The 13,937-nt window shown below is 37.4% G+C and overlaps 1 protein-coding gene across 1 annotated transcript in view; it reads left to right on the top strand.

The window, feature by feature from the left end:
* Nucleotides 1–5,798: 5,798 nt before the first annotated feature.
* The window catches only part of wdr27 (WD repeat domain 27), a 62,413-nt gene continuing 54,274 nt past the window's right edge, over nt 5,799–13,937 (top strand). Inside the window, exons 1-10 of the mRNA XM_056255007.1 lie at nt 5,799–5,970; nt 6,763–6,907; nt 7,062–7,186; nt 7,612–7,725; nt 9,017–9,068; nt 9,178–9,248; nt 9,339–9,465; nt 9,579–9,681; nt 10,845–10,933; nt 13,456–13,514. Of these exons, the coding sequence (XP_056110982.1) occupies nt 5,815–5,970; nt 6,763–6,907; nt 7,062–7,186; nt 7,612–7,725; nt 9,017–9,068; nt 9,178–9,248; nt 9,339–9,465; nt 9,579–9,681; nt 10,845–10,933; nt 13,456–13,514 (1,041 nt within the window). The 5' untranslated portion in view covers nt 5,799–5,814. The remainder of the gene's footprint in view (nt 5,971–6,762; nt 6,908–7,061; nt 7,187–7,611; nt 7,726–9,016; nt 9,069–9,177; nt 9,249–9,338; nt 9,466–9,578; nt 9,682–10,844; nt 10,934–13,455; nt 13,515–13,937) is intronic.

Genomic DNA, 13,937 nt, shown 5'->3' with positions numbered 1-13,937 from the left:
TTTTTGCTTTCATTTATTGTTTTATAATTGTTCATTGTAACGTAATTTCAATGTGGATTGACTGACTGACTGCAGTTTACCACCAGAGGGCATTATTGCATAGAAGATTAATTCCCTTTTTAAACTAATACTGTGTTTCCAACTCTACGGTTTCCAATAAGTTTGTGTTAGTTGGGGTAATACAAACTCAGAGGCTACAGATCTCCTGCGCTACGAATAATATGGATGTATCCAAGTAGAGTCAATCAATCAACAGTCAGTTTTTGTTCTTCATATTAGACTTTAACAACGTGAATTGTTATTATAGACATTAAAAAATATTTGGAATAAGCCAGAGACACACAAATTCCCACAAATCTACAGTGTCGTATCAGCATGTTTTTTTTTCCACTGTACACGGACTATAATCACAAATAAATCAATTATGGAAAATGGCCTAAACCAACAGTATCCGCACAAACGTCACGTCAGCAATTGTCCCTTTTGGTGTGCCGTCCCGAAAAGATCCCGTTTCCAAAGCAACAAGGACGCAATTGATACCCGTGGATCACAGGCCAAAAACTGAAATGCACGAATGTTTGAACCTCAGTTTCTACCTATTTTTTTTTTTACAGTCTATGGTTACTACTTACACATATATGATTAAACCATATGTATGGTCACATTCGTAATACTTAACCAACAACGCAATTTACTTTCAGGTGAGTGATGAACGGAATAAACTTACTTTTGAAGCTGATGTCATTGGCACTTTCCATGAATTCAGTGTACCGTTACAAAACACGGCCTATAACTCAAAAAACGTAGAGCTAGTTTTCAACAAATGGTCAGTGAAAGCAGGTTTGAGTTTTTTTAAAGAGTAAATTAAGCTTTCTCTCAAGTGCTAACGTTAGCTAGTTTGGGACCAGTTTGCTATTTTATAGTTATTACTAAGCGTAACGTTATTATTCATTAAAGGAAAATATTTTTTTCTGTAACTTACAGTAACTTGGTTAATAGGACTTTGATATACAGTAAAAATTAGGCTACAATTTGTGTAAAAATTGGAGAAAAAAAATAATTTAATGAAATGATTTACTTCCTGCATTCTCTACCATTGGTTCGAATTACATGATGTTACCGATGTTACCTCTGTGTCGTCACAATTGTAAGGAATGTTTAAAAAAATATTGGAGGAAAATATTGCGGTAACTTAATAGGAGTGTACATAAAATGCGGGACACAATTGAATATTACACATGTGTTAATTTAAGTTAATAATTCATATAAAATTTTTGTTTTTAATGAATTGAATAGGTAGGGTTGGAAATTTCGTTGTGGCTAGCAAGAGGGTATGCGCGTGATGTCACTGTCGGCCGGAGTGACTGCGGTTACGCCCACTGAGTGGCAAAAAGACTGAGTGGCAGCATTGGTTTTCAGCGTGAATACTGCGAAAAACACACAAAGCATCTAAATTGGGAAAGAGCTTTGCTATTGACTGTAGGCTACAACTAGATTTGACAAGAAATCGGAGGTATATTTTTACAGACTGCCGAAAGCTACAGATCTGAGAAGCAAATGGATCGCTGCAATTTATAGAAAAAAACTGGACTCCAGGCAGCGAAAGATGGATTTGCGGTTATCATTTTGTGTCAATATGCTGAATTTAAGGGTAAAATCATACCTTATATATTGTATCAACTCATCAATTAAATATTTACCATTACATATTCTGCATAATTGGATGTTTTTTAAGTTTTAGGGCTGGATGATCTGATGATACATATATATATATATATATATATATATATATATATATTCACCTAAAGGATTATTAGGAACACCATACTAATACTGTTTTTGACCCCCTTTCGCCTTCAGAACTGCCTTAATTCTATGTGGCATTGATCCAACAAGGTGCTAAAAGCATTCTTTAGAAATGTTGGCCCATATTGATAGGATAGCATCTTGCAGTTGATGGAGGTTTGTGGGATGCACATCCAGGGCACGAAGCTCCTGTTCCACCACATCCCAAAGATGCTCTATTGGGTTGAGATCTGGTGACTGTGGGGGCCATTTCAGTACAGTGAACTCATTGTCATGTTCAAGAAACCAATTTGAAATGATTCGAGCTTTGTGACATGGTGCATTATCCTGCTGGAAGTAGCCATCAGAGGATGGGTACATGGTGGCCATAAAGGGATGGACATGGTCAGAAACAATGCTCAGGTAGGCTGTGGCATTTAAAAGATGCCCAATTGGCACTAAGGGGCCTAAAGTGTGCCAAGAAAACATCCCCCACACCATTACACCACCACCACCAGCCTGCACAGTGGTAACAAGGCATGATGGATCCATGTTCTCATTCTGTTTACGCCAAATTCTGACTCTACCATCTGAATGTCTCAACAGAAATCGAGACTCATCAGACCAGGCAACATTTTTCCAGTCTTCAACTGTCCAATTTTGGTGAGCTCTTGCTAATTGTAGCCTCTTTTTTCTATTTGTAGTGGAGATGAGTGGTACCCGGTGGGGTCTTCTGCTGTTGTAGCCCATCCGCCTCAAGGTTGTGCGTGTTGTGGCTTCACAAATGCTTTGCTGCATACCGCGGTTGTAGCGAGTGGTTATTTCAGTCAAAGTTGCTCTTCTATCAGCTTGAATCAGTCAGCCCATTCTCCTCTGACCTCTAGCATCAACAAGGCATTTTCGCCCACAGGACTGCGGCATACTGGATGTTTTTCCCTTTTCACACCATTCTTTGTAAACCCTAGAAATGGTTGTGCGTGAAAATCCCAGTAACTGAGCAGATTGTGAAATACTCAGACCGGCCCGTCTGGCACCAACAACCATGCCACGCTCAAAATTGCTTAAATCACCTTTCTTTCCCATTCTGACATTCAGTTTGGAGTTCAGGAGATTGTCTTGACCAGGACCACACCCCTAAATGCATTGAAGCAACTGCCATGTGATTGGTTGATTAGATAATTGCATTAATGAGAAATTGAACAGGTGTTCCTAATAATCCTTTTGGTGAGTGCAGGGAACTACACTGCGACCTTTTGAAATGCCATCGCGACCCTAATTTTTAATGGGTCGCAAATGTATCACTGACTATTTTTGTACCTACCTTATGTTTTAGGCAATATGCTATGATTTACTATGAGCATTTATTAAAACAGAAATGTGTAGCCTATTTTAAGTATACATTTTTATAACGTGCTCTGAGCATTCAACACATCAAGTTGGCTTCAGCCCCGCAAAAGAGAGAGAGGCGCAGGCGCGATCGAACTCTCTGTGTGTGTGAGAGAGAGGCGCAGGCGCGATCGAACTCTCTGTGTGTGTGAGAGAGAGACGCAGGCGCGATCGAACTCTGTGTGTGTGTGAGAGAGAGACGCGGGCGCGATCGAACTCTGTGTGTGTGTGAGAGAGAGAGACGCGGGCGCGATCGAACTCTGTGTGTGTGTGAGAGAGAGACACGGGCGCGATCGAACTCTGTGTGTGTGTGAGAGAGAGAGGCGCGGGCGCGATCGAACTCTGTGTGTGTGTGAGAGAGAGAGGCGCAGGCGCGATCGAACTATGTGTGTGTGTGTGAGTGTGTGTGTGTGTGTGTGTGTGTGTGAGAGAGAGACGCGGGCGCGATCGAACAGTGGAAACATAAAAACATACTCCGTCATTTTGTTCATACAGGACATGATTCAAACTGCAAAGTGTTTACTTATATTTGTGTACACTCGCAATGAAACACAACATTGTGCTTTTGTCACACTCTAAACTCTTGTCAAACTGTAACCTACAACTGTAACCCAACCACACACACACACACACACACACACACACACACACACACACACACACACACACACACACACACACACACCGTTTTAAAAGCAAAACATATTTATCCAACCCCATTTAAAAACAGTCTGTGTGTTCCATCTTTTGGAGATTCATCATATCGCATTGGTTTTCATTTCTTGTCCTCGGAGTCGGAGCACTAATCTGTTTATTTTTAAGTTACACATTCTACATTGATTAAAAAAGAAAATCAAATGTGTTTTTGTTTTATTATTTTAAAAAATTATTTTATACGGAAATCATTTATTTATAATTCAGATGAGAATAAAGTTGCATAGGGTTAATTAAAATTAAGGAAAACAATATATATTGATCTGAAATATAGCAAATTAATTTTAAATTCATTCAGGTACAATTACCAAACATATATCAAGGTCATTTTGTCTTTTTATTAATTTAATTAATAAACTAATTATATAAAACTATTGTCAGTGCACTACAAATAAACTGGTTCTATGCCTTTATTAATAAAACTTACACAACTTAAAAATACAAGGCTTAAGACATTTATAAAAATGCCTTCTGCATTTTTGTTTTGCTTTTCACTTCATTGTACCGAAATCGTACCGAACCGTGATGTCTGAACCAAGGTATGAACCCAACCGTGACTTCTGTGTACCGTTCCACCCCTAATGCAGTACAGTTTCATTATTGTTCATTATTATCCAGAGAGCGGGTTACTATAAATAATTTGTGCGACCAAATCATGTTTTGCGCCAGTAACTGAAAAAGTTAGTAGCGCAAGTGCTACCAGTGGAAAAGGTTAGTGTAATTCCCTGGAGTGTATTTATATATATATATATATATAGTAGCATTGATATAAGTGATCCGGATTTAGACCTATCTATATTGTATTTATATAAACCGTTCACAGGCAAAGTTGCTTTATGTATTTCCCTGGCGTCGAAATCAGGCACATATAAATGTCAGGAAACACAATTCCTGGCTCCATGTCAATATCCATGGATCACTGGATCTTTGGTAAGTTGTAAGGAGCACTATATTGAGTCCAACCTTTAGTTTAAACTGATAATCGTTTGTTTTACTCGCGTTTTCGCAGTTTCCCCTATTAAATACATTATAAACACATTAACAAATAGCCTACCCATAGGCCTACCTTTAATTCAACAGATTATGTTAAAATTATGACGTTGTAAACTGTACATTCAAGTAAGGGTTGCTGTCTTTAACAATGTCTGTTTTTCATGCTTGATTAATTTAATGTTATGATAGTTTATCAAACAGCTAATAGGTCTAAAAAAAACTTGTTTTCTTACCCACTAGTGCTTTTTTTTTAAAATCTCATGGGACACCATCAGGGGCAGATTAAGGTCTACACATGCCCTATGTTCACGGTATGGTATGGCATGGTAAAAAGGCTTTACATTGCCAAAGCACTGACAGGGCTCTGTTCCAATTGTGTTGAGCATTGTCAAAGTTACAGGCAACAATAGGCAGTTATTGACAGGGCTCTGATCCACTGGCGTTGGGCATTGCTAGATTAACAGTACCTGTTTCTTGACAAGAGGCAGTTAAAAACGAGCACTCCCCAATAGCATTGGTAACAGGTGTCCCTCGCCAGGTCATTACCCCCCAGTATAGTTCATTACTCCCCCAGTATAGTTAGATTTTTAGGTTTAGGTGTGGTCGGGTCAGGATTAGGCAACCAGGTATAGCGGCCTCAACAAGGGGGTTACAATTCGGTTGGGAGTTCAAATTCGGCACAACACTTGTGTGGTATGAGTTTACAACTGAAACTGACGTAGGGAGGGGTGATGTTACATTAATCTGTCATGTGCGCTGTGTGCTTGGCAATTGCCTGTTATTTTAAAACCTCCTTCCAGTAACACTAGTAATTACTAATACTGCCTTTTTACTAGGCCTGTTAGATGTCATCCTTCCCCTGCTGAACATAAGCACTGTTTTCTTTTCAGACTTCTCATTGTGTGTTGTTACAGTCAGGTGACTACTGGGTACTCCATGGCTGCTGTGACCTCAGAGCAGTATTTTATTGAGAGGTTCGCTGTAACTTGCAATAATCCAGTGTCCCACCTGCAGCTGACCTGCTGCCCTTCCCACTGTGCTGTCCCATGGCAGGGCAAGAATATAAGGATTTATGAAAACAACAACCTGGAGGTCTTTGTGCACTTATATCTATTTTATTTTCAAAGAATGCCAAAATTAAACTTAATGTTTTTGAAAGAAGTCTCTTATGCTCACTAAAGGCTGCATTTAAAATCCAGTAAAAAACAATGTGCAATATTATTACAATTTAAAATAATATAGTTATAAATGTACATTATTCCTGTGATCACTCCAGTCGTCAGTGTCACATGATCCTTTAGAAATCATTCTAATATGCTGCTTAAGAAACATTTATTATTATTACCAATGTCGAAAAGTGTTGTGCTGCTTATTTTTGTAGAAACTGTGATACTCTAAGAAGTTTGGATTAAGTCATTTTTTTATATATATATATTTTTTAAATGAAATTAATACTTTTATATAAAAAGGATGCATTAAATTTATCAAACGTGACACAAAAGACATTTATAATGTTACAAAATATTTCAAATAAATGCAGTTATTTTGAACTTTGAACATCAAAGAATCCTGAAAAATGTATCACAATTTTCTACCAAAATATTAAGCAGCAACAACTTTTTTCAACATTGATAATACGAACCATTATTAATAATTAAGCACCAAATCAGCACATTAGAATGATTTTTGAAGGATCATGTGACACTGAAGACTGGAGTAATGATGCTGAAAATTCAGCTTTGCATCACAGGAATTAATTAAAAATAATTAAAAATGTAAAAAAAAAAAAAAAAAAAAAAATATTTCACGTTATTACAATAATGCTGTATTTTTATAAAATATATTTAGGATTAAACCTACAACTAATTTGAATGTTTCCTGTAGTCTCCCTTGGAACTCACTGGTCACCATTGCGATGTATCTGCCATGGTGTTTGGGACAGTGAGTGATCGTCTCATCCTCTGTAGTGCTTCTGAAGATTATGTAATTGTCTGGGACATCCAATGCTGCTACAGACAAATCAAAGAAGGTAATAAGTGCCCATAATAAGCGACCTATAAAAATAACAAATATGCTCATCTGGAGTCAAAAACATCCAGAAATATAAATGGTGCCTCTCAAGAATGTAGCCATTCTTTGTCTGTCATTTTTTTAATCTCACAACCATGACATCTGTGTTCCAGGTGTAATTGCCTCAGGTAGAGTTGTTGGCACATTGCTCGGCAGGGTGGTGCATCTGTCACTATGTCCACTGAGCTGGAAAGTGGCAGCATGCTCAGGCTCCAGAGTGGTTCTATTGAATGCAGAGGTATGAAATAAGGTCCACACCGTTTTTGTTCAGTGAATTGAAAACAAAAGCAGTTATGCTGAAACGGTAAAAGAGAGAAAAAAAAAAAAAGCCTTTTTGACCCATCTCCAGATGAAACGCTGAACAAAGCCTGCATGCAGAACATTCCGTTACTCATGCTGTGATTGACCAGCCCATAACGTTTGAGAGATAACATTGAAATACTTACATGAAACCAGCAGTAAATCATTGTACGAAAAAATCAGAATAAGCCCCTCATCGACTTCTGTCTTGAATATAAGAAAAAAATTAAAAAAATGTATTAACTTAAAAATATACGATCATCTTTGCTGTATGTACTAAAACACCTTTCAATGAAATTATAAACACATTTTCCATTAAGATAAAGACAAAACCTGAGGCCACTGTATATCTGTTTCCTATAGAAAGAGGAAGTGCTTGGAGTGCTGAAAGCTCATCTTGGTCCTGTGACTGCATCAGAGTTCTGTCCATGGGATGCCAATCTTCTCATCTCAATCTCAGAAGACAGAACATTCAAGGTACAGATACGATACAAACCGGAACAGCATTACTGTACCTTTACTAAATAGCCTACGTTTTTTCTAAATTTTTATTTTTGTGTTTACACACAACCATTCAAAGGTTTGGGGTCAGAAAGATTTTTTTTTATTCATCAAAGAAGTCTTAAAGAAATGTATAGATATAAATATAGATGTTAAAAAAATTAACAGCAAAAATGTTTTAAACATTGATAATAATAGGACATTTTTCTTGAGCTCCAAATCAACATAGACTTGCAGTAATGTCTTCTGCATTAAACCTTCTTAGACAGGGCTTAGATTAAGCCCAGATTAGGCCTTGGTTCAATTAGGATATTTAAGTAGCTTTCGTAAACATGCCTTAGAATAAAAACATTACTGGTGTGTATCTACAGACAATATATTAAGATATGTCAGTGCAAGTTGCTTTCAGTTAAAACAGCTCAAAAATTTATTTTAGTCTAAGGCTAGACTAAAGGCACATTCAGCCTTGTCTTATTGTACCAATCAAATTTTAGCATGTATGTATATATATATTGTTACGGTTCTGCAAGATATGGGACCCAGACGCAAATGAGCAGACAAGGTTTTTATTAACAGGACTGAAGACTTGAAACAGCAGGGAGTGAAGCGTGAATCACAGTAAAGATAAGCAAAACTAAACTGATAAGATCAATGAAAAGAGAAACAAAAAGTAGAGAAATAAATATATAGAAAGCAAACTAATGAAAACTACTAAGACAAAAAACTGGAGTAGCTAAAGAGAAAACTTCCACTTGACAGTGAAAATAAAAACTAAAGAAAACTAAAAATATAATTCTAAACAAAAGAGAACTCCAACTAGATTACCAAGCACAAGTGCTAAAACTTAAGCAAAACAAAAGAGTAACAATGATAACAAAGCAGCGTAAACACTAGGATAATTTCAAGATCACAAACTAGAAAACACTGCAATGTGCATACTCGCAACACACAACGAACCAGCAAAGACATGAGGGAAAGAGGCACAATATGAAGGGACCAGAGCACATGAGGATCAGGTGAGCACAATTAATGAAACGAGGACAAGACGTGGACTAAACAAGGGGGCGTGGTAACGAGAAACAAGGAGGCAGGACATGAGGAGCACATGGCAAACACAGACCAAGACAGAGCCATGTGCTCAAACACAAGACAAACACAGAAACATGAAACCACAACAAAACAGACAAGGCTGCCAGGGCAGAACCTTGACATATATATATACTTTATATATACTTGTTTTTATATATGGCTTTCTTTTTTGTATCAGATATGGGATGTGAGGAAGGGGGATATTCTCTTTGAATCTGCTGTTCTATCAGGTTGGTGTATAATTTCTAACACCAATATTTATACTACAGAAATAAATTCTTCATTTATTGTAGCCTGTAAATGTAGAGAATATGTAGTGAAGATGTTTCTGTTTCACAGCGTATCCACTGCTTAGTCTGTTCTTCATGGAGCAAAACAGTCAGTTCATCACAGGGTCTGGTGATGGACAGGTGAGTCATATACACACACACAAACACTTTCAGCCTCTTTTGTGTAATCCATATATCGCTTCATTTATGTTGGAATATCTGTGATTCAAGCTTTGGTGCTACACTCTCCCTGTGGACCACAAATGTCGCTTGGTGACAAAACTGGACCTTTCGAAGCTTGAACAGAAGCATGAGAGAAACCTCAGGAAAATCAACCCACCTCAAAATGGAACAGATGGTTAGAAAAAACCCACAAGCCACAATTCAGACTGCATATGACTCCTGTGCCTACCTCACTGCGGAAAACGATACATCTGCTTCAATGTAAGCTTCATCTGTGTGCTTTGCTAGGAACGACTCGTAATGATGTGAGAGGAACAGTGGAGACAACAAAGCCTGTTCTGAGAATCTGGGCACAGAGACCACAGTCAAGCCATGCTAGCCTGCAGCAGGGGTATGTCTTTGGCCCGTTTTTGTTGTTCACCTTTATCTGGTTGTGCAGTTGTGGAATTTCTGGGGTAAGAAATGATGTAAGGCAGACATGGGAAGGTTAGATTACACATACCACAATAAGAAGTCATCATTATACCCCTGTTTCTGGTTTTATGCTGTCCAAACTACAGTTACAGCTATGACAAGATGGTTGGAAGCAAAGGACAGCTGTAGGGTTTGCAGGTTATGTTATGCTTTCAGTCCCTGACTTCCAGGGCCGGCCCGTGGCATAGGCGACATAGGCGACATAGGCGATTTCCTTGGGTGGTCGGTTGAAATCACTCCGGGGGGCAACCACAATACGACCGAAAGGGCACTTTATCATTAGCGATTAAAGGGGCAGGGCCTTAAGGGGCCACAATGGCCAATCATAGGTGTTTAAGTTAGTCTGAGTATCTAAACTCTCGCCTAGGGCACCAACAGAGCCTGGTACGGCCCTGCTGACTTCAGAGGTGAACAGTGCTTTAGCATGACATGTAAATCATGTCATTATCTGAAATTAATTTATAAACATTGTTGGAGGAAATGTCTGCAGACCCCAATAGTCTTTACTGGAATAGGTGAGGTCACAAAAATGTCTTTGTTTTCCAAAACATTAATACTTACTAAACACTTAAACCTTTAATTTTATTACAATATAAAATATATTATCTGAATTTCTTTTACACACTCATGCTTAGTTGTAACTGTGCATAAATTCGTCACATTGTCCCAGTGATTCTTAGAAAACAACATGTTACCTCAACAACTCTAGTTTATTAGACAGAAGAGATGACCCCTGACCCCTGCCCCTGCCACTTTATGATTTGCACTGCAATACGATAAGTTTGAACACTGACTTAAATCAAGTTTTCAAAGCATTAGTGCAGTTTTCCTTTAGAGCAAGCTTGTGCAATCTCTAAACACAGAGTCTGCCACTGTAGTCTCAATTAAATATTACAGCCTTTCATGTAGATGTTCTCTATTATAGAGAGTTTGTGGGTTTGAATGACTACACTACAGTAGGGCTATACAATAGAGATATATATATATATGTATATTTTTTTTTTTCTGTTGTACTCAGTTGCATTAACCAGGCCTTAGTGTCTTTTGGCAAACAGTCTCTTCTTTGTACTTTTTCCATAGAGGAAGTTGTGTGTGGATCGGAAGTTCTGATGGGCTTTATCTGCTTGAGCTGGATACTTCAGAGCTTCTCAAGATTCTTCCACTCAAAGGCATAGAAGGTTTTCACTTAACTCTTGGAGATACTTAAACATGTTTTAGATTCAAATTTACCCATTTGTAACCTATTTGACCTGTTTTATTTTTTTATCTCGGTTCCTGGTATGTTTATTAGTAGAAAGAAAATGTACACTTAAATAGCATAAATATAATACAAATAAATGCAACAGTAGGTCATAGTGATCAACCATTTGAATGTTATGCATTGTACAACAAGGCACATTCAGTAAATGATAGATAAATATTTTTCAGCATAACCTAACCAAACTTGTGTCAGCGGACTGCTATGAGAAAACCATTTAGGGTTTCAGTGTTCTAACTTGGAATATTCCAGGATTATGAAACTTTAGAAAGTCAGTGCGTAAGTACTTGTACACTTAATGATAACATTGGTAAAATCTTGCAACCTCAAAACAAAATTCACCTCAAAATATGTATAAACATCATGATTTGTTTTATAACAAATGGCTTCCTAGGGAATACAATTAAACAGTGAAAAAGTCACCATAAATATAAATGCTTGGGTTTCTGAACACTAATTTCCCATATGGTTGTGTAAACTGCTAAGACTAGTCTTACAAGTTAGACATCAAATATTTTTCTTCAAGACTGATCATATTTTTTTTTTTATGTCAGTTAAATAAAAAAACTATACTGAAAAATAAACTGATAACCCCTAACTAACTGCTAGTTGGTCAAATTAGTTCTACCAGAAAGACTCAGGAGGTCAAAAGTATGAATAAGATTTATTTAACAGTTGTTTGCAAATTAGTATCAAATAGATGAAATTATAAAGTTCTTTGGGGTAGGCCCCGTCCATAATCCAAATCCGGAGGGTAGCAGATGCTTGCAGTTCTTGCCTGAAGATGAAGGCAGGGGCGAAGCCTACCCCCGATGGATGGACAGGGAACGACCTGGTGGTGGTGGGGAGGATGGGTTATAAGATTTCTAGCAGAGGTTGTCAGGTTTTTATTTTTTATCTGTTGGTGTTTGCTAGAATCCATGATGCCATGTATCTGAACAAGATGTCCAGGACTTCTGGCAGATAATTAGGCCCACAGCATTAAAGATACAGCAGAGTATTTTTTTATTTTACACATGGGGTACTTTTTTATCCCTGTGTGCACCAAACCCATCTTAAGTGTTTGCTGCCAAAAAAGCTATTTTTGTTTAATCTGACCATAGAACCTGTCCCGTTTGAAGTTCCAGTAGTGTCGGTTACTTTTTAAACGTTCTATGGTCAGATGAAACAAAACATAAAAGAGCTTTTTTGGCTGCAAACACTTAAGATGGGTTTGGTTCATACAGGGATAGAAAAGTACCCCATGTGTAAAATGAAATACTCTGCTGTATCTTTAATGCTGTGGGCCTAATTTTCTGCCAGAGGTCCTGGACATCTTGTTCAGATACAGTACATGGCATCATGGATTCGATCAAATACCAACAGATAAAAAATCAAAACCTGACAGCCTGTGCTATAAATCTTATAACGGGCCATGTTTGGATCTTCCAACAGGACAGTGATCCAAAAACAAAAATCTAAATCAAAATCAAAACAAAAATCTGCATCTGCAATGGCCATCGCAGTCCTCAGACCTGAAATCTACAGAAAATGAGTGGGCTGAACTGAAGAGAAGAAGCACCAACATGGAGCTGGAAATCTGAAGGATCTGGAGAGATTCTGTTTGGAGGAATGATCTCTGATCTCTTGTGAGGTTCTCCAAACTCATCAGGCATTATAGGAGAAGACTCAGAGCTGTTATCTTGGAAAAAGGAGGTTGAAAAAAGTATTTAATAAAAGGGGGCAAATAATTGTTCCCACTGTGTTTTGGAGAAAAACATTTATTTCGATTTTCCCTCCACTTTCAATTATTTTACTTCAATAAAAGGTTAGATTTTTGCATTTAAAAAAATATATATCAAAAGGATAAACAATGCAGATTTATTTTTTTACAGCCACCTTTGATCATATTTACTAAGGGGGCAAATAATTCTGACCAGCACTGTATATACTCCATTTGTCAACTGATGATTGGCTAGATCTGTGGTTAATGAATGACGTGACATTAGTGTCTTCCCGGTAGAACTTGCGCTAGAGCTCCCATTTCTTTATTTATTTATTTATTTGATCAGGGACAGTGCACAAAAACCATTAATCTAAGAAAGAAGAGATGTCATGTGCCAGGTTATAGCAAAAATGCTAATTTCCGCCTGCAGTCCCTGGACAGGTTGATGATATACTTACAAAATTTTAAAAATATGTACAGAATTATAATACACAGAAGCATCACTTCACTCACATCATATAACACTCTCTACTACAGGAATCTATAACTTATTCATTCACAAATTACATCATTCGTATCGTTTAGACTTAACATAATGACTATGTTGATGATGCAACTGGCCTCTGGTTAAACACTCAGAAATACAGTAGTCATTAAATATTTGCCTGGTTATCTCTAAATCTAAATTATATTCAGATCTTTTGAAGGTTTGCATTTTCCCCTGACAGGTGACCTTAGCATTTCAATAGCAGAATCATGGGCAATCACCCATGGACATGGTGGCAATGTAAGTACTGTGTTACATTTTTGGTAACTGTAAAAGAATGCATCGTGTATACAAATACAATATTTGATTGATTTACAGTATTCCCTGTCTGTACAGCTCTTGATAGATTCTTATGATGATTTTTTAACAGAATACATTTCCATAATAAAGGCAAACTGTGAGGATCACCTTCATAGAAGTTCATACTTGCTATTTTTTTTAATGACTCCCATAGTTAACCTTAAGCCACTCTAGAGCTCAAATGTATAGCACCTTTGGTATTTTTACAGCCCTGCAATTAGCAGTTTACAGTTTCTAAAAGCCCGGATTATTTAAGATGTAAAGTTTTTACAAGGTTTGACTGTGGTTTGCATTCTGGGAGGAAAGTTGCCTCTGTACGACACAGTATGACATAAGGACTATACCCTCATCCTCTCTCTCTTT

The sequence above is a fragment of the Rhinichthys klamathensis genome, unplaced genomic scaffold, assembly GCF_029890125.1.
Source record: "Rhinichthys klamathensis goyatoka isolate OS25496 unplaced genomic scaffold, OSU_Roscu_1.1 h1tg000115l_1, whole genome shotgun sequence".
In the NCBI taxonomy this organism is placed as follows: Eukaryota; Metazoa; Chordata; class Actinopteri; order Cypriniformes; family Leuciscidae; genus Rhinichthys; species Rhinichthys klamathensis.
The sequence above is the reverse complement of the archived record's forward strand: the minus strand, read 5'-3'. Positions and strand labels throughout refer to the sequence as shown.